General features: G+C 44.4%; 1 protein-coding gene and 1 long non-coding RNA gene across 4 annotated transcripts in view; both read left to right on the forward strand.

The window, feature by feature from the left end:
* Nucleotides 1–20,967, forward strand: part of LOC311027379 — a 58,252-nt gene that overhangs the window by 23,753 nt on the left and 13,532 nt on the right. The gene's annotated exons all lie outside the window — the stretch shown is intronic.
* LOC311027374 (cell adhesion molecule CEACAM20) overlaps nt 1,644–20,967 on the forward strand; it is a 20,380-nt gene continuing 1,056 nt past the window's right edge. The window contains exons 1-11 of one of the 3 annotated variants that reach the window (XR_014598595.1): nt 1,644–1,757; nt 2,122–2,457; nt 6,613–6,776; nt 7,294–7,420; nt 8,591–8,869; nt 11,000–11,278; nt 11,475–11,729; nt 12,261–12,375; nt 18,036–18,068; nt 19,600–19,702; nt 19,763–20,967. The exon at nt 19,763–20,967 is cut by the window's right edge and continues 1,056 nt beyond it. Coding sequence is in view for 2 of the 3 variants with exons in the window: in XM_084031381.1 (XP_083887507.1) it covers nt 1,715–1,757; nt 2,122–2,457; nt 6,613–6,776; nt 7,294–7,420; nt 8,591–8,869; nt 11,000–11,278; nt 11,475–11,729; nt 12,261–12,375; nt 16,935–16,953 (1,617 nt within the window). In the remaining variant the exon portion in view is untranslated. Of the gene's footprint in view, nt 1,758–2,121; nt 2,458–6,612; nt 6,777–7,293; nt 7,421–8,590; nt 8,870–10,999; nt 11,279–11,474; nt 11,730–12,260; nt 12,376–16,934; nt 16,968–18,035; nt 18,069–19,599 lie in introns of all 3 variants that reach the window. The other 2 variants (XM_084031381.1, XM_084031382.1) reach the window with 2 other exon arrangements.

The following is a 20,967-nucleotide window of genomic DNA, read 5'->3' on the forward strand; positions in this document are numbered from 1 at the left end:
CCCGGAGTGGGCGGCGTTGAATCTTGTCTAAAACTGCTAGCGAAAGGTAAGCGTAAATATCGTAATATTGTTTTAATGTTGGTGGTAATTTTTTGCTAATTGGTGCTCACTATTTCTAATATAGTGTCACTTCTCCACAAGTAATACATGTAGAGTTTATTCAATCTTAATCCTCGATGACCAACTATCCTGCACCCCCAACATCACTGCTGTGGCCCGATCCTGCAGATTTGCCCTCTACAATATCCGCAGGATCCGGACTTTCCTCACAAAGGATGCAACTTAACTCCTGGTCCAAGCACTGGTCATCTCCCGCCTTGACTACTGCAACTCTCTCCTGGCTGGACTCCCGGCCTCTGCGATTAAACCATTGCAGCGTATCCAGAACGCTGCAGCACGCCTTATCTTCAATCTACCCAAACTCTCCCATGTGACCCCCCTCCTCCGTGACCTCCACTGGCTCCCTGTTGCAGCACGCATCCAATTCAAGACGATGACACTGGCCTTCAGGGCCATCAATGGAACGGCACCCATCTACCTTCAAACACTGGTCAAACCACACGACCCGACGCGAGCACTCCGCTCCTCTACTTCAGCTGGCCGGCTGGTACCACCATCGCTGAAATCAAACAAATGTCACTCAGCAAAGTCCAGACTCTTCTCTGTTCTGGCGAAAAATAATCAGCTCAATAGAATAATTATAAATAACATTAATTATGTTTATTCGTTCATGAATTCAAAATATTTTTATTTAAATGAAGAAGCCAGATCTCACCACAAGGCTCTGCTTAAAATATCTCAACAGTATGTTTAAGGTTGTACAAATACTCTCATTCCCAAAGCACAAACAATTAAATTACTTCTCCAGAGGTCCACCAGGTGGCAGCAGTGCCTCACTGAATTATGAGTAGAAAGCGGACGATTAAACTTCCAGTTTTTCGAGCAGATTTTTGTATAATTTATCAGTTTCTGCAAAATGAAAAATCCAAAAGAAGGAGAAGAGCTCAATAACAGACTCGGCAAAACCATCAGATCCCGTAAATCATAATTATTTGTGCATCATTAATGCCATAGTCTGAAAAAAAGTCAAAGTAGCTATAATATACAAGTAATCATATCATTTTTAAAGAGTGTAAGAATGGGTTTATTAATGTGGAAAAACTCATTAAAGCTACTCACTAGCTTAAAAAATAAATGTATATTCTTCAGATATCTTGTACTTTACGTGAATATTTTATTTTGCTGACAATTTTTTTTACTTTTCCTCCCGAAATTTTAAAATAAATGTATGTACTTTTTCTGAATAATATGACGTGAGATTCAGTAAGCTTAGCAAAAAGCTATTTCAGCGTGTCCTCTCAGACTTGACTAAGTTAGTTGAATGTAATTATCTGTACTTGTACATGAGTGCAGAATGTCTGTACTTTTTATTAATAGACACAATAAGACTTGATATTTTTTGCAGTGTGGTCATACACATTTGTTTAAATAGCATTAACCACAGGAATGCAAATCATTCATTGAAAAAAACGAAAAGGGGAAAAAAAGAAAAAACAAGGTCACACACGAAAACACGACATCATGCATACCGATGACGTGTGTGCGCGTGCGCGGGTGTGTTCACCTTTTCTGGGTGTGTCCCTCTGAAAAGCTGCAGGTACTACAGCCGCATTCTCGTCTCCCGTCTCTGCTGGAAAGACTTGAACCGTCCGGGATGGATCTGTTCGCCTTCAACCTGTTTCTGCTCTCCTTTATCGGTAAGAAGCAGTAAATCCTCTCCGGCGTTTGTGCTTTGATGCAGATCGAGCTGATATTTGCTGTTATTTATTTATTTGTCTGATATATTTATAAGTGTGTTTAATTATTTCCTGTTCTTGCTGCGTGTGCATGGAGAGGTGGTTCTCTGGGTGTAGCCCGATTGAATTAATGCGTGAATACTGATATGTATCTGAACCAGCAGAGAGAAAGTTTCCTGTACATATTTAAAAAAACGTTTTAAAAAAATGTACTTTATGATACCACTATATTACTGTGTTTCACCCCAGCTACACTTCCCCTACAGTTGCTCAACATATCAAATGCAACACGGGTTTGACTGATTCGCACTTATTTCTCCCCCAGGATGCCGTGCGGCGCTGGACATCCTGCCGGAGGGTCCGGTGGACGCAATTTTGGGGAGAAACGTCACTTTTAAGACCCTGGTTGACAAACCAGTATACGTCTTTATAATCTGGGATTTCCACGATGGGCCCGATGCGGCTCCGGTCCGCGTGGCCACCGTGGGCTCGGAAGGGCTGAACGTGAACGGACCATACGACGGCCGAGTGTCCATAAACAAAACCAACGGCGAACTGTTCCTGGGAGCGCTGACGTCCAAGGACAGCGGGGACTACGGCATCACCATCGTCAAGGCCGACGGCAGCACCGAAACCGCGGAGACACAGCTGCGAGTTCTGGGTGAGTCGTTTTTTGTCACCGTTTCGGTTGTCCATGTGTTTAAAACTGTAACGGATTATTATGGACGCCGATTTGCTCGCCGACCCTTGGAGATCCAGATGAAGGTGTTTCAGGTCTGTCGTGGGCCTCATCGCGTCTCCTCGGAACATCAACACGTAGACTTGTTCCACTTTCTCATGCAGTCTGTTGCAGCCCGAAGGCGCGAGCCACACCTGTTGTTAGAGCCCTCCAGAAAAGCTTTAGTGAGAAGTTTGTGCGTCGCTTAGCAACCACACAATGTAGCCACCATTCAAGGACTATATTCCTTGGCGGAAGAAATGAGACCCCCCCCTCCCCCCATTTGTTTTCGAACACAATTTAAGCATGTCAGAGTTCTTTTCTGTATAGTTGTTTCTACAGAAACTCTCAGCTGTTTGGTGTAGAATCTCTGTGTAGAAGTTCAGTCTGGGTTTTTAGTTTGGTTAAGACGAGCTGCCTTCATGGTTCAACCCTGAACACTGTGCACCTGAAGGGTGTGGCTCTTGGTACGCCTACTGTACTTCCCTGGTGGAGTGCCTGTGTGTGTGTGTGTGTGTGTGTGTGTGTGTGTGTGTGTGTGTGTGTGTGTGTGTGTGTGTGTTCAAGCTCGTACTGCTATAATAATGTTGCTTCGAAGCTTTAAAACACATGGTATTATATGAACATAAATATATATAAACCCCCATTAGATAGTTAATAATAAAGGATTATGTCTGTCGATGTGACCCCCCCCCCCCCCCCCCCCCCACTGCAGACCAACACAGCGAGACCCTGATTCTGATCAGACAGCTTTTTTAAATTGTTGTTTATGTTGTTAATGTTGTTGTTAATGAATTATTTCTTACAGTAGAAATAAAGTGGAATCGACATTCACATCGAATAACATAACAAGGGGTCATTTTTATGTGTACCGTTGCCATAGCAACAGTCGTGGTGTAGGGGGCTGAGAACCGATTTAAGGAAAATCAGGGATCTCAATCTGGATTGAATCTGAATCTGATCACACTGGAGGAAAATAAACTGATGGTATGGCATTTCCTGTAACAAGTGCATTAAATCAGTGGAATTAGCACGCTAGCTAGCTAGCAGAGAGCTGGCTAGTTAGCTAGCGTGCCAAGTTCTGTCATTGTTTCTTGCTACACTGGTTACAGAAAATAAGCCGAGCAGCTGGCTGGCGACTCCACGTCACTACCCAAGATACCTCCCTAACTAGCTATCTAGCTAACTAGCTACCTAGCTAACTGGCAAGCCCCCGTCTTCCCACTGACGTGTTTTGTCACCTTTTCAAACTGGAACAGTTCTTCTCCTTTTCTATTTCTACGGTTCTACCTTCAAGTTAACACAAACAACTTAGCACTGCTCGCAATCTCGTGGTTAAGAGCGCAGTTTAATTTAATGAAAAAATTACTTACTTAGAAATCTCAGTCATAACATCTCGATATTTCTATATGCATACACATTTCTTTTTTTCTTTTCCGATGCGCTGCTGTTTTTAAATTTGAGATTGAGTGCAAACTCAATAATTCAGGAAGGAAATGTTGAGCAGATTTTACTGGACACTTTAAGTGGCGATAATGGACGTTGCGCTTGAAGTGATGAACCAGCTGAGTCGGCAGGTTTGCTATTGACTTGTTTATCTGTTGTATCTCACTCCCAGCCTCTCAGAGACGGATGCTTGTCTCTGGAGTCGGTGGAGACCAAAATCAGAGCAACAGAGAATACTTTATCCATTAGTGACGCTAATGAGTAGTACAAATAATAAGCAGTTATTGCTGCTCGACATCGACTTGAAATTAAAATAAACATTGTTATTACATCTTTTGCATTGAGTGAAATGTTCACAACCGCTTGTAGTTTATTTTTGACACAAAAATGTCAAAAAAGGACATTTTTGTGTCAAAAAGGAGAGCTCCTTTCTAAACTCGCAAATTTGCGACTTTCTTTCTCTAAATATGATCCCCCTCTCTCCCCTCCGTTTCCCCCCCTACAATACGGCGTCGTAAATACAAGATTTATTCTAGCTTTTACAAGTTTCAAACTTTCAACACCAAAGCACAGGCAAGTTCCGGACGTGCAGGATTTTAACCTGAATACTTTGATATGATTTATTTTGTCAATATTCACAAATAAATCTTTATGAATATATTCTTCATATGTAATATTTTAATTATAGTTAATTTGCCAGCTGTCCGCTAGCTTCCGTAACGTTAGCATCCAGGCTACTACATGATGTCAGTTTGGATCTTTATTTATCAAAGGATGGTCGGGCGGTGGAGCATGAATACTTTCCCCCAGCATTCCTTTCGACACTCTCTGCATTTGTGCATTTGCATTTACATACACACACACACACACACACACACACACACACACACACACACACACACACACACACACACACACACACCGCTGCCACCAGTCGACCAGTAAAACCACACACTCGACAAATACCCGAAACCACAGCATGTCCCTGAACATCTCTGCAGGGTCCCTCCGCTCTGCAGACGTCTCATTACAGATGAACTGGTTGCCGCTCCTTCACATTGTTCCCACGTAACTCTGCTGTTGCCCAATCGTCAATAAAGAGCCGTACATTTAGAGGCGGGCAGGATGGCTCAGCGTAACGGGTCCAGCCGGTCTAGTTGGTTTGTGATTTCCCCTGCCGCCTTCATTTACTCTATTCAAATGTTGATTTTAGAGCACAGATACAATATTGTGATGAAGAAAACCGGTTATTAGATTCTCCCCCACGTTTAACCATTAACTCCTCACTCAGGAGCAGGACTTCATCAAGAAAACTACTTGATGACTTTAATCCAGAGGTCTTCAATGATTTCAGGCCAAGGACCCCCAAGACCTATAGAGACCCGATGGAGGGACCCCCAAGACCTATAGAGACCCGGTGGAGGGACCCCCAAGGTCTATAGAGACCCGGTGGAGGGACCCCCAAGACCTATAGAGACCCAGTGGAGGGACCCCCAAGGCCTATAGAGACCCGGTGGAGGGACCTCCAAGGCTTATAGAGACCTGGTGGAGGGACCCCCAAGGCTTATAGAGACCCGGTGGAGGGACCCCCAAGGTCTATAGAGACCCAGTGGAGGGACCCCCAAGGCTTATAGAGACCTGGTGGAGGGACCCCCAAGGCTTATAGAGACCTGGTGGAGGGACCCCCAAGGCCTATAGAGACCCGGTGGAGGGACCTCCAAGGCTTATAGAGACCTGGTGGAGGGACCCCCAAGGTCTATAGAGACCCAGTGGAGGGACCCCCAAGGCTTATAGAGACCTGGTGGAGGGACCCCCAAGGCTTATAGAGACCCGGTGGAGGGACCCCCAAGGTCTATAGAGACCCAGTGGAGGGACCCCCAAGGCTTATAGAGACCTGGTGGAGGGACCCCCAAGGCTTATAGAGACCTGGTGGAGGGACCCCCAAGGCTTATAGAGACCCGGTGGAGGGACCTCCAAGGTCTATAGAGACCTGGTGGAGGGACGCCCAAGGTCTATAGAGACCTGGTGGAGGGACGCCCAAGGCTTATAGAGACCTGGTGGAGGGACCCCCAAGGTCTATAGAGACCTGGTGGAGGGACGCCCAAGGCTTATAGAGACCTGGTGGAGGGACCCCCAAGGTCTATAGAGACCTGGTGGAGGGACGCCCAAGGCTTATAGAGACCTGGTGGAGGGACCCCCAAGGCCTATAGAGACCATGTATAACAGTATTTTGTTATGATTGATGTAAACAACGCTAAGACATTAAAATAATAATTGATGACAGATTCATATTTTAATTCTATTTTGTAACAATTTCTCAACATAAAATTAAACAAACAGGAAGGTTTATGTTTGATTAATATAAGTTGAATTCATGTTAAGGTGGATTTTGGGACATATTTACATTTTTGGAAGAAAAAAGTTTGGGATCAAATAATTTTCCGGGACATGCAGTAACCCTGCGGACCCTCTAGGGGTCCCGGACCCCTGGTTTAATTGTGCAAAATGCTTAAAAAAAATCCTACAAAGCTGGAGATAAATGGAATCAAACTGGACTGAACCAATCTGCATCCAATCAAATAGGATGTGTTTCCCTCTCTTCATTGGACAGTTGCTTGTTGTTAACCGCCTCCTGGTTTTTGTCCCCTGCAGAGCCGGTGTCTGACGTGGTCATCAAGTCCAACATGCCCGAGGCCATCGAGTACAACAGCACCGTGGTTCTGACCTGCTCCGCCAAAGGCTCCTTCCTGAAGTTCACCTGGCTCCGGGGCGCCGCGCCCATCGTCGCTGACGGCAAACGGATCACACTGAAAGAGGTCCGCTTTTACCATAATTCATTATTTAATAATGATAACCATAAATGACTAAATGAATGTATTTTGGTCTATATAATACCAACATTTTTATATTTTATTTCATATGTGCAATAATGTAAACCAGAGGTCTTCAACAGGGGGTCCGGGACCCCTAGAGGGTCCGCAGAGTCACTGCGGGGGGTCCCTGAAATGATTTGATCCCAAACTTTTTTCTTCCAAAACTTTAAATATGTCCAAAAATCCACCTTAACATGAATACAACCTTTATTAATGCAATATATATCTTTCTGTTTCTTTAATATTATGTTTGGAAATTGTGATTTAAAAAGAATTAGAATATTAATCTGTCAGCAATTATTATTTGAATGGCTTGGCAGTGTTTACATCCTGATGTAAACTCAACCACTCAGTTTGGCTACTATATTTTTTATATTGATTTATTTACATGTTTCTTATATTTACTATTATTTTGCTGCTGTTATCCTGTAAAGTAATAAAGTTTTATTTTGAATCACAGGACGACCTGTCCAGCCATCTGACCTTCACCGGCGTTCTCAGGACGGACCTGGTCGGTCCCATCTACTGCACCGCAGCTAACAAGCTGGAGACGGAGAAGAGCGCCCCCTTCAACCTCACAGTCTACTGTAAGTACTGCACCCACTGCTGGTTTTTAAGTTCAATATTTGATAGTTCTTACCAAAAACATTTAACATAGACTCACCGTGTTATGGACACTTTAAAAGTCCCAAAAAGAATCAATGCTTGGAAGGATAAGCCTGATTGGTTAATCCGTCTCTGGGGGGCGGGTCTTACACACATATACCAAAATTTTACTACACAAAATGTGAAATACTTTAACTTATTTCTAAATATGCTCAAGAAATCACAAGTAATTCAAACAAAACGCCAGCTATGTTTAAACATGTTTGTGTTTTATTGCAACACATAAATAGTTAACGTCATATACAACTTGACGCTATTCGACGTTCTCCTTTTTTGTTTTTTGTCATGTTATGCTTTGTTTCCTTGTTTACTTGGAAAGGTGGATTTAGGAAATCAGCAGTGTATATGTTTAGGGCTTTTATTGTGAAAAGTATTGTGTTCAGTATGATGTACATTTTAAATGCATCTGTTCTGCACAACGTGATTGGTCGACACCCCTTATTCGCTTTGTCGTGACAAAAACATGCCCTCTTGTGGGCGAACGCTGCGTCATGTCCGGCGTTGTTGGAAATGATGAGTCGAGTGAGCGCCGAGTCAGAAGGTCAGACTCGTCACTCCTTCACCGATCTCAACCGATCGTTTGTTCGAGGTGGTTTTACCGGTTCTCTCTGAGTCACGTTGATACCTCGGATGACCTCCGACCGTTTTACTTGATCCATACAGGAACCACGACTGTTCAGACTTTAAACCTGCTCCGGTATAAAAGGTTGTGTGAGCCGCCTCGTGTCACGTGACTCCTGCCGGAGTAGATTGCGGTGTGTTTGCAGGGCGCTGCCTCTACTACTTAAGCCACACTGTGTACACAGCGGCCTGCACTTCCACTCCTTCCTCATGACTTAGCTGGAACGCACTGAGACCACACCTGCCGCCGGTTAACCCAGTTACTCATTCATTTTCATTTTCAGGGGTTAATATACAGTCTATGAACTGTGGTACGCCAATATCATAGGGGGGTTTCGGCTCATTTGAATCTTTGTAAAAAATAGCAGCCTTTCAGTGATGACGATTAACGTAGACTGCTTATCAATCATCGCCACCATCTCTGACATCTAAGTTGACCTTTCACCTTTCCGTGTGCTGCTGCTCCACAGATGGACCAGAAGAAGTCATCATGAGTCCAGCGAACCCTCCTCAGTACATCCGAACCGGATCCAACTTCAACCTGAGCTGTTCGGCGCGCTCCAGCCCGCCAGCCAGCTTCAACTGGTACCACGACGAGCAGATGATGGAGTTCATGGGTCCAGTCTTGACTCTGGAAACCATCACAAAAGACGGATACGGGAAGAAAATGGCGAAATACTCGTGCAGGGCCAGCAACGAGAAGACCAAACGCATGGTGCCTTCCGCCGCCGTTTCCCTCATCCTGATGGGTGAGTAATCCAACGCTGTCTGTTAAACAGAAAAGTGAAGCCAAGGCTGAAGTGCAAGTGAGCCTTAAAACTGCATTCTCCCTGCTGGCCACCAGGGGGCGACTCCTCTCTGATTGTATATAAGTCTATGAGAAAATGGTCCTACTTCTCTCTGCTGGCCACCAGGGGGCGACTCCTCTCTGATTGTATATAAGTCTATGAGAAAATGGTCCTACTTCTCTCTGCTGACCACCAGGGGGCGACTCCTCTCTGGTTGTATAGAAGTCTATGAGAAAATGGTCCTACTTCTCTCTGCTGGCCACCAGGGGGCGACTCCTCTCTGGTTGTATAGAAGTCTATGAGAAAATGGTCCTACTTCTCTCTTGATGTATTATCTCAGTAAACATTGTAAACATGAGTTTATGGTCTCAATCTCTAGTTTCAAGTCTTCTTCAATCCAGCATGATGTTCATTTAGTACATTATGGTCCATTTAGAGTCCACCAGACCAGGAAGCAGGGGATGCTTTAGGGGGCGGGGCTTAGCTGCTGATTGACAGGTCCATTTAGAGTCCAAGAGACCAGAAAGCAGGGGATGCTTTAGGGGGCGGGGCTTAGCTGCTGATTGACAGGTCCATTTAGAGTCCACCAGGTCCATTAAGAGGGGGAAGCAGCGGAGAGTGAAAGCAAAGAGTCAGCAGAAAGTATTTCCTGTCCAGAGCTTCTAAATCAATTTGGATCCAATTTAGATTTGCACAAAAACAAAACAAAAAAAAAACGCTTCAACACGCACCATGAAGATATGAAAGTGGAAATAAAATTCAATAGCTCGCCGTATTTAAAACAAAAATCATTTCACCAGTCAGGATGAGGCAGAATTGACCTTCACTGACAGACAAAATAAAAAGACTGAAACCATTTGTTTTCTCTGTGACATCATACCTCCGAGGCACGACTGTGTGTGTGTGTGTGTGTGTGTGTGTGTGTGTGTGTGTGTGTGTGTGTGTGTGTGTGTGTGTGTGTGTGTGTGTGTGTGTGTGTGTGTGTGTGTGTGTGTGTGAGAGACAGAAACCTGTTGGGTTGGAGGATGGTCTTACATTACAGCCTGAAGACTTTCTGTGTTTTCTATAATAGAGGGAGGAGTCTGCATGAAAAAGGAAAAGATGATGATGATTTTATTTTGGTAGCGGGTTTCTGAGCGTTAATGTATCAACAACAACCATTGTCCGTGTAAAGATGTAGCGCGATGACGTCGAGCTTGGCAGAGAATGAAGTCACTCTCCCGCTGTGTGTGTTGTTACTGAAGCTTCTCCCTGTTGTGGGACTCTGAACAGATTATCTTGCACGTTATCACAGTGAAGCAAATGTTTCTTCTTTTAGACTTATACTATTACTTTTAATAGTAACTTCATTTATTTATCTATATTATATACTTTATCAGAGTTCTTTTTCCTGTAATAAGTAAATATATGAAATCAAAGGTTATCAAAGTAGGAACGACTCCAACTAAGGGTCGAATAGAGCAAAAAGTTACATTTAGTTGAATAGAAGAAGAATAAAAACATAAATCTTAAATTTTATTTTTTTGTATTTTTTAATTATATATAGTTTTTTATTTATTCAATTTAATAAATATTATTATTAATTGTTATTTATTTTTATCATTATATTCCTTTTTTATTTTTTTACTATTATTATTATTATTTATTGTTATTATTATTCCTTTTTATTTTACTATTATTATTATTATTATTTATTTTTATCATTAAATTCCTTTTTTATTTTTACTATTATTATTTATTTATTTATTTTTAACACTAATACATTTTCATGTGTATGTGCACCTATAATATACACGGGAGAATGCATAATTAAGCATTATTATTTATTAACTGTTATTAGTTACTTAATTATCATTAAATACTAATGAGTTTACTTATTATTTGTAGGTACACAGATGTATATTATTATCTGTGTATATGAGTAGATGGGATATCTGTTTATTGACTTTACGTTAGACACTTCAGTAAAACAAAAGAGGAGTCATGTGATCTCTTACATTGTTTTAAATGTGCTGCTCTTTTATTCCCTGTAATCAACTGTCATTAAAATATACTCCACAGAAACACATAAATCTCCTATTTTTTTCACAGAGGCCATCACGGGTGCAAAACTCAGCGGTCCGATAGCGACCCTCATCGCCGGCAACAGCACCGCCAACCTGAGTTGCCAGGCGACGGCCGGCACCGTGCAGAGCAGGAACTGGCTGAAAGACGGGAAGCCTCTGAACGCCGGCGGCCGCATCGTCTTCTCCGCCGACAAGAGCTCCGTGATGATCAACCCGCTGCAGAAAGAGGACAACGGAGAGTACACCTGCAAGCTGGTCAACCCCGTCAACTCCGACAAAGCCGCCTACAAGATGGTGGTCAGCTGTGAGTGTCGTAAAGCTTTACGGTTTTACATTCGTCTGTCCTCACAGTGATTTATCTTTATGGCTCTTTTACAACCAGAACTCCTTCAGAGGTCCATAAAAAGTCGTTTTAAATTCAAATAAGCGGATATGTGGTCATGTATGAGATTGATTAGCTAAACAAACAAGCCTTCTGTTTCTTTTGGCTCCGCCTCCAGACGGCCCCGAGGCGGTGGCGGTGATGGGCAAAGACGCCGTGGAGCTGGAAGACAAGGTGGTGCTCAGCTGCACCGCCGCCTCCGTCCCTCCCGCCAACTTCACCTGGAAGTTCAACGACACGATGACCAAAGAGAAGACGGCCCAGTTCACCATCGAGGCGGCTCGCTACAAGGACAACGGGAAGTACACGTGCGAGGCGTTCAACGCCGTCACCGGCAAGACCAGCGCCTTCACCCACATCCTGTCCGTCCAAGGTGAGACCCCACCTCTGGCGGTTTACAAATACGCCCAATCATGGAGTTCAGAGTAATAGTTTTGCAAGTCAAGGAAGTCTCAGTTTGTGGTCTAACTGTTGATGTAATCAGATTGTGTAAATCTGTCCTCGTGTTCACTTGGTTCCGCTAACACCAGATGTTTGCCGTTGCTATGACAACAAGTGAAAGCTACGGCTAGCATCTTAGCCCAAACACCCCGATTAATAAACACCCATAAGATGACAGTTTGTCCTCATGAATAAAACCAACAACAAGCATCAACATCATCACCCTAAGGACCTTAACGAGGTGATGTCACACGTTGGGATGATTCATTACAAACATAAATGTACATTCATGGGACGTTAGCTAGCATAGATACCGGTTGTTACCATTGTAATAAACTAAACTGCCACTGTTTTTGGATTCACAGACGTTTGCCAGATTGTTTGTGACTCTGAATGAAAAGTTCCAGTAAAAGCCTTCCCTCTCTGCAGCGGATCGCTAATCTCGTTGTTTATTTTTGAACAGAGGAAATATTGCCTGACGGTCTCTCAGACGGAGCCATCGCCGGAATTGTCATCGCCATCCTGGTCGCCCTCGGCGCCGCCATCGCCCTCATCGTGTACTGCAGACAGAAAGTCCCGTAAGTACCCTGCTTCCTGATTTCCTGCATCGGAAAAAAAATTGGTTTCAGAAGCTGTTGGACAAAACTGACACGCATTCACAAATCCTAGTGAAGTTATCATCATTTAGTATAGTACAGTATAAGTATAATCATTAATAACAATAAATATGATGTGACTGTCTGGCTGTTGCTGAAGTGTGAAATACCTGATTTTCCTTCATTGAAGGAAGATTTAAGCCAAAAACAGGAAAATGTAGCCAGGAATGTTGTGTGTGTGTGTGTGTGTGTGTGTGTTATCTGCTGTTTTCCTGCGTTGTGTGTCTGTCCGTATCCATATCAACCACTTCATGACCTTCTAGGAAATTCTCTTCATTCCTCTCACGTCTTGACATCTTGCAACATGTTAGACTGTAATGTACTCACATTGTTACACACACACACACACACACACTCTGTCGAGCTGCCACGCCCTTCAACACTGTTGCAACAGTAACGGTCACATAAGCACGTCTCTAAACAGAATTCAGCTTCGTCGTATCAACGGCGAACCTTTTTTAGGATTTGGTTTCCTCCATAACTTTGTTTTAAGCTGTTCAAGCCAAACTAGCATCCATAATAACATCCCACAAAACGCCAAAAGGATTAACTTACAGGTAAAGTTATGTTCATGAGAACCAGTTCACACCTCCTTCTTCCTAAACAGCAATGCAACCCTGCTCCACTTCCTGTCAGGTTTCAACAGAGTCAACCGTCCTGAGACGGGGAACAAACACACTCAGACTTTCCGGCACCTTCCTGACTTTGAAACCGAGTTTGTCGAGTCTGGAGATTTAAATACAAACATCTTTTTCCTTCTCCGTCCTCTTTTTAAATTTTTTTTATGGGACTCTTCCTGCTTTATTTAACATTTTCTTTCCTTCTGGCCCGCTGAGTTTAAAAAGATTTCATGTACTTGGCGTGTTGAGCTGTTTCCTACAACGGCGTATTTGGATCACTGAAGTGTCAAATTTGCGAGTCTATAAAGTCATATATTTACGATGCTAACAACCAGCATTTATGCTAGCTAACTTCTCATGTACGTTTATGTTTCTAATGAATCATCAACGTGTGACAACGCCTCGTTAAGGTCCTTAGGGTGATGATGTTGATGCTTATTGTTGCTTTTATTCATATGAGGACAAACTGTCATCTTATCTTGTTTATTGATCGGGGCGGTTGGGATGCTAGCGGTAGCTTTCACTTGTTGTCAACGGCAAACATCCGGTGTTAGCGGGACCAAGCAACTTGTTTATAGCGGTTATATGTACACGTTCAATATTAGAAATGATTATCTAGTAGGCCTGCATTAAAATAAACCAGTCTCATTGCATCACCTGTATCTGAACGTGAATATATGCCAAAAGAAAAAACAAAACACGGCAGTTCATACTCAAAAACCGATCAGAAACAAAAGGTTTACATCTGTATTTATAACAACTTTTCCATGTTTTTAAAAGTAAAGTTTCTTCGAGAGAGCAGGAGGTGTTTTTGTTTATTTCCGGCCCTGAAGTCATTCTGGATGATTGAATCCGAGGAAACCTTTTGTTTGTTCAAACCCGCTGCCCCTCCCCCGCCGGGTTCCTCTCCAACCCTCGGCTGTCAGTCAGGCGAGACCGTGAGGATCACGTGATCCTCGGAGGCCCGGCGGCCCTCAGGTGGAGGTTTCAGCTGTATTCACTTCTCAGGATGATTGACTCGTCATTTTTGTCTTCGGCGCGTTGTCGCCGTTGACAGGAAGTCTTGTTGGAGGCTCTGGGTCTCTGGACTTCACTTAAATAGAGCAAGTCGCCTCGTTTTTGGCTTCTTTTTGTGCAAGTGGAAGTCAAAGAGATGAAAAAGGCTGTAAATATAATATTCAGCTGCTCACCTGCTGCATTACGGGTAGAACGGACGTGGTATAAAGAGAGAGACAAACACAGGACTTTAATCCAGGAAACTCCTGTTCATGTCGGACGTTAACACCTTAATTACAGATCACTTCAGAATCAGACGGATTTATTAGAGATTTCACTACGATCATCACATCCTGTGGTTGTTCCGTTGGCTCGGCTGTCTGGCGTGTTTGTGATATTTCAGTAGTTAAATCAGAAAAACATTGTTGGGGACTAGATCTGGATTCTGGACTAGACCACACCGGGTCGACCTCCGGCGTTAGGTTTTAATTTTAAAAAATGACCTCACCGCACAACAATGTCTTTGTCCTGAAACCGGTTCTCTGCAGATCACATAACAATAACACACACACACACACACACACACACACACACACACACACACACACACACACACACACACACACACACACACATTAAGTCTGTCTGAGAGTTTCGGTAAAAATCAACAGACTGCGTTCCTTCGCTGTCAGCTGTCAATCACAGACCGGAAGACTCCGCCTCCTCCCCAGTGAGGGGGGGGGGGGGGTCTCAGGTGTTGTTTGCATCTTTTTGCTCTTCCTCTGGTCGATGACCTTTGACCTCCCCTGATGTTTTTTCCTATCATGTGTTGAGTCCTGAATCTGCTCTGTAGATCTGCAGCTCCGGTTTCACGACGTCTAAACGCCGTTGTACGAAAGTCGTCGGGGTTTATTTTACGCTACTTTAAAATAACTTTGCTTCACTCTGATTCCTTCTTTGTTTTTGGATTATTGAAGAAAATAATCAACAAAGAAATCAAACTATTACTTCTTCAGTCATCTTCTTAATAACATGAGGAAATACAAGATTAATACAGAAAATCAAATATATTTAGAAAGCGTAGAGATATATGAATAACATGTCTTTGTTGTCATGATAAGGAGTGGGAAGAAGTTTACATTTAATTTGTAATAAGTATTTAATTACCACGTGATTATGTCTTACAGACAGTTTATCCGTATTATTTGTGATTTACGTCGTTACGGAGATACAAAATGAAACCGCCAGTTCGACCGTTGGAGACGCGATTCATCGACGGCAACCACAAGAACCCGTTTATTCATTCAACGCAAAAGACAACGTAAGAACGAGCCCTGTCATTGATTCTGCGGTTGTTTTTGACGACTTTTTATTTTGAAATAATAGCAGGGAGCGGCTGAGATACGTGGATATTGTTGGATTTTAATCGTTCTTCATGTTTGAATCCTTGAAAACCAGTTCAGTGAAATGAAGTCATTCAAACTAATACGATGAAGAATCCCTTCCATCTTCTTCTGATCTCGATGTTCAGAAAAACAAGCTGCCAGCTGGGAAAACCCACTCACGTCGCACCCCTCGGTCATAATTACACACTTTGGGAGAGGAATTTCTCTCCCACATCTCCCAGAATCCTCGGCTGCAAGAAGCAGATGACAAACGAGCCGCAGAAGAAAAGTCTTTTATCCACAGCGATGCAGATCTAAACCGTCCATGCAGCTGGTTGAAATAATGTTTTAATTAGTTAAACTTCACCATGAAACCTCCCCAGTTTAGACCGTTTTTTTTTTTGCATTACAAGTTTTCTGTAATGTGATATTTAAATATGCAAATTATGCGTTATCTCATTCAATATGTGCTACTTTTGGGTTTTTGTCGACAGAGTCAAAAGGTTCTCCCCTCGGTAAAAAACTGTACATATATATATTCTCTTAGTCTTTTAATGTAAATGAGCAAACTTATAACCGATAACATTAAGACAATTATTTCCTGAAGTGTTTTTTTTTTAAACATTTTTTCATTAACGTTTAACGTTTTTTTTGGTGAGATTTGGGGATCTACAGACGCAGGGTGAGGGTGAGGGTGAGGGTGAGGGTGAGGGTGAGGGTGAGGATGGGGGCCAGTGAAAGCTACCGCTAACAGCGATGTGTTAGAAAAATAAATGCGTACATTCATGTGTTAGCTAGCATAAATGCCGGTTGTTAGCATTGTAATCAGGTTCATGACTCATTTCTGTGTTTCTGTGGAAACACCTTCGGCCTCCTCGTCAGAGACCTCTCTATCTGACCCTCGGCTTTTATCCAACAACCTCGTTTTCTTTTGCTGCCGGGCCAAAAGAAAAGTATCACAGCTTGTGTGATAAGATTCAGTGACTCAACAAAAAGGCATTTTTGGAGGTGTTTGCTTTGTCGTGGTTCCCTGATGATGCTTCTCCTCGTGTAAAGAGAGCAGGTCGACGATGTTGCAACAGTTTCATCGGAATGTAAAATAGAAACTCACTGAGATAAGACCGCTTTATGCAAAACGTGCTCAACGTAGCAATAACTCTTTACACATCCACCGTCCAAACACAGCTGTGGCTCCTTCTGAAGAACACATTTGTTGAATTTCACAAGTTTTCATAAAGATTTAGGATGATTTTCAACACGGAAGTCATAAAAACTCCACTGTGAATGGTTTATATGTCTCGGGCTTTTATTGTGAAAGGCTAACAATGGAAGGTGTAGTTATTAGAAGTGAATGGATTTAATGGGATCTAATTAACATACTTAAGAATGTCTTCGTCAATGTTTAAGTGATCAATGAATATGAATAATCTTGTAAAAGAGATTGAATTTAATCTGGTTTATGTTGTTTTTCTGTTCTCAGGGTCGAGTCGCCGTACTAACGGACTTCCTGCTGGTGAGTCATCGCCATCATCGTCATAGCAACGAAGAGTTGTTTCCGTTTGCTAAACCACGGCCTGCATCACTAACCTGTCTCCCTCTACCAACCTGTCTCCCTGCCTCTCTTCTCCCTCTACCAACCTGTCTCCCTGCCTCTCTTCTCCCTCCACCAACCTGTCTCCCTGCCACTCTCCTCCCTCCACCAACCTGTCTCCCTGCCACTCTCCTCCCTCCACCAACCTGTCTCCCTGCCTCTCTTCTCCCTCCACCAACCTGTCTCCCTGCCTCTCTTCTCCCTCTACCAACCTGTCTCCCTGCCTCTCTTCTCCCTCCACCAACCTGTCTCCCTGCCACTCTCCTCCCTCCACCAACCTGTCTCCCTGCCACTCGTCTCCCTCCACCAGCCTGTCTCCCTGCCTCTCTTCTCCCTCCACCAACCTGTCTCCCTGCCACTCTCCTCCCTCCACCAACCTGTCTCCCTGCCTCTCGTCTCCCTCCACCAACCTGTCTCCCTCCCTCTCTTCTCCCTCCACCAACCTGTCTCCCTGCCTCTCTTCTCCCTCTACCAACCTGTCTCCCTGCCTCTCTTCTCCCTCTACCAACCTGTCTCCCTGCCTCTCTTCTCCCTCTACCAACCTGTCTCCCTGCCTCTCTTCTCCCTCCACCAACCTGTCTCCCTGCCTCTCTTCTCCCTCCTCCAACCTGTCTCCCTGCCACTCTCCTCCCTCCACCAACCTGTCTCCCTCCCTCTCTTCTCCCTCCACCAACCTGTCTCCCTGCCACTCTTCTCCCTCCACCAACCTGTCTCCCTGCCACTCGTCTCCCTCCACCAGCCTGTCTGTGGTTAGGCTGTCGTTTAGCAATCAGAAATACCTGTAACAGCGTCTTTACTTTGACTTTTGACTTGTGAAAGGCTAACAATGGAAGGCGTAGTTATTAGAAGTGAATGGATTTAATGGGATCTAATTAACATACTTAACATACTTAAGAATGTCTTCGTCAATGTTTAAGTGATCAATGAATATGAATAATCCTGTAGAAGAGATTTAATTTAATCTGGTTTATGTTGTTTTTCTGTTCTCAGGGTCGAGTCGCCGTACTAACGGACTTCCTGCTGGTGAGTCATCGCCATCATCGTCATAGCAACGAAGAGTTGTTTCCGTTTGCTAAACCACGGCCTGCATCACTAACCTGTCTCCCTCTACCAACCTGTCTCCCTGCCTCTCTTCTCCCTCCACCAACCTGTCTCCCTGCCTCTCTTCTCCCTCCTCCAACCTGTCTCCCTGCCACTCTCCTCCCTCTACCAACCTGTCTCCCTGCCACTCGTCTCCCTCCACCAACCTGTCTCCCTGCCTCTCGTCTCCCTCCACCAACCTGTCTCCCTGCCACTCGTCTCCCTCCACCAGCCTGTCTGTGGTTAGGCTGTGGTTTAGCAATCAGAAATACCTGTAACAGCGTGTTTACTTTGACTTAGTACTTTATCCAGTACTTTGTGTTTATTTACTGTCCGGCATCGTCCAACATGACGACGCCTGCAACACAAACAACTTTGTTGTTGTGAACTGATGCTGGTCGTAAAGTAGTGCTTCTCATTAATGTATTGATTAGATGATGGAGAGTATCAATGCAGGAAAGGAAAGTGTGTGTGTGTGTGTGTGTGTGTGTGTGTGTGTCTGTTGAAACAGTAGCCACAAGGTTGTCTCCACCTGGTCTAGCAAACAAAGCCTTGTGGCTGAGTGTGTGTGTGTGTAGCTTCCTGTTTGCCTTTAAGTGTCTATATGTGTTGTGTGTGTGTGTGTGTGTGAGAGAGAGAGATAAGACTGTTGATTTAAAGTGAACACACACACACACTCGGTCTGTGTCCTGCAGCAGCGTCTTGCTTTAAACTTCCACCTGCAGCTTTGTGTGTTTTTCTTAGCCGACGTGTGACGACAGATCCAGAGACCAGAATCAGGAACTAGACCCCCGACTAGACCACCAACCTTTATGAAACCGAGAGCTAACTGGAGGGTAGAGAGGAACACAGAGCAGCCGTGTCTCCTACAGAATTACGTTCCCATATCTCTAAATATTTCCATGGTAACCATGTGATTAACAAACATATAGTTGGGTTCGTAAAAAAACACAAAAACATCTCTAGTTTCAAGTCTTCTTCAATCCAGCATGATGTTCATTTAGTACATTCTGGTCCATTTAGAGTCCACCAGACCAGAAAGCAGGGGATGCTGTAGGGGCGGGGCTTACCTGCTGATTGACAGGTCCATTTAGAGTCCACCAGACCAGAAAGCAGGGGATGCTGTAGGGGCGGGGCTTAGCTGCTGATTGACAGGTCCATTTAGAGTCCAACACACCAGAAAGCAGGGGATGCTCCATCTCAGTCCAAATATGGGCACTTCCTTCACCGGTTGCAAAAATCCCATTGACTGCGCTACATAATAAGTAGTGAACACCGGAAGGGGCGGGGCTTAGCCTCTGAAGAATAGCTGCTGCACGAATAATTAATGAACGCGTCTCCAACCGAGCAGGTTTACCATCGACAGGTGTGGCAGAGCGGAGTGAGGTGCATGCTGGGGGTTTAATCAGTGTGTGTGTGTGTGTGTGTGTGTGTGTGTGTGTGTATCTCTGCTAACTTGTTCTTCTTTCTTTAGGAGATGCCGGCCCAAACATCCCACCATTGTGTTTCCCATGATTCATCTGTGCAACCAGGAGGAGCGTCCAGCTGGTTCCCTGGTGAAGCCCTCGCCAACCCCCCCCCCCCCCCCCCCCCCCCCCCTCTCTCTGGCTGACGAGGACAATGGAAACCGTTTTTGACCCAAATGATGGATTCTATCACAAGTTTGGATTATTCGCTGGAATCTTCACACTTTGTTCTGATCTTTGACGCCTTGAGCTTCGTTTCAACCTTCGCCGCCAAACAGGTCCCCCCCCCCCCGCCCCCCCCCTCACCTGGTGTTAACAAGCGTCACCCCTCACCTTTTGTCCGCTTCCTTCAGGAAACTTAAAACAGAAACTCTGAAACGGTTTCCTGGACTAAAGGCTGTCGGACTGACGGCTACGATGAGTGACTCTCTTTATCCTGCTGGAAACCTGAGGAGGAAACACACACACACACACACACACACACACACACACACACTCACACACACACACACACACACACACACACACACTCACACTCACACACACACACACACACACACACACACACACACACACACACACACACACACACACACACACACTCACACACTCACACACACACACACACACACACACACACACACACACACTCTCTCTCACACACACACACACACACACACACACTCTCACACACACACACACACACACACACACACACACTAGAGGCCACACACGACGCTGTTCAGCATTCTGGGCTTAAATAATATCTGAAAACTGTTTTTTTTTGGGTTTGGTTTATCTCGGTCTGGGAGGTCGGGGGGGGGGAGGGGGGGGGGGGGGCTTCACGCGCTGCGAAGGGTTTCAAAGTAAAAGCTTTTTTTAAAGATGCTTCTCTGCACTCGTCACCGGCGGACAGTTTGATCCTAAATACCTCAGTTTCTCCGACGCTCGCCAGAAGTCTTCAGACTGTTGAGATTTTTTTTACTGAGGCTACTGCCTGCCTGCCTGTCTGTCTGTCTGTCAGTCTGTCTGCCTACCTGTCTGTCTGCCTGTCTGTCTGTCTGTCTGTCTGTCAGTCTGTCTGCCTGTCTGTCTGTCTGTCAGTCTGTCTGCCTGCCTGCCTGTCTGTCTGTCTGTCTGTCTGTCTGTCTGTCTGTCTGTCTGTCTGTCTGTCTGTCTGTCTGCCTGTCGGTCTGTCTGTCAGTCTGTCTGCCTGTCTGTCTGCTCTCCTTCACGTGTCCTGAGATGGTTTTACTGTGTACTTGTATTTGTTTTTACAAACCTGCCAGTGAATCAGAAACAAGTACAATCATTTTTTTCACTTTTCTTTTTAACTGTTCAAAAGTAAATGTTCCTTTTTATGTGACGGAATTAAA

The sequence above is a fragment of the Eutrigla gurnardus genome (genome assembly GCF_963514095.1).
Source record: "Eutrigla gurnardus genome assembly, chromosome: 17".
Taxonomy (NCBI): Eukaryota; Metazoa; Chordata; class Actinopteri; order Perciformes; family Triglidae; genus Eutrigla; species Eutrigla gurnardus.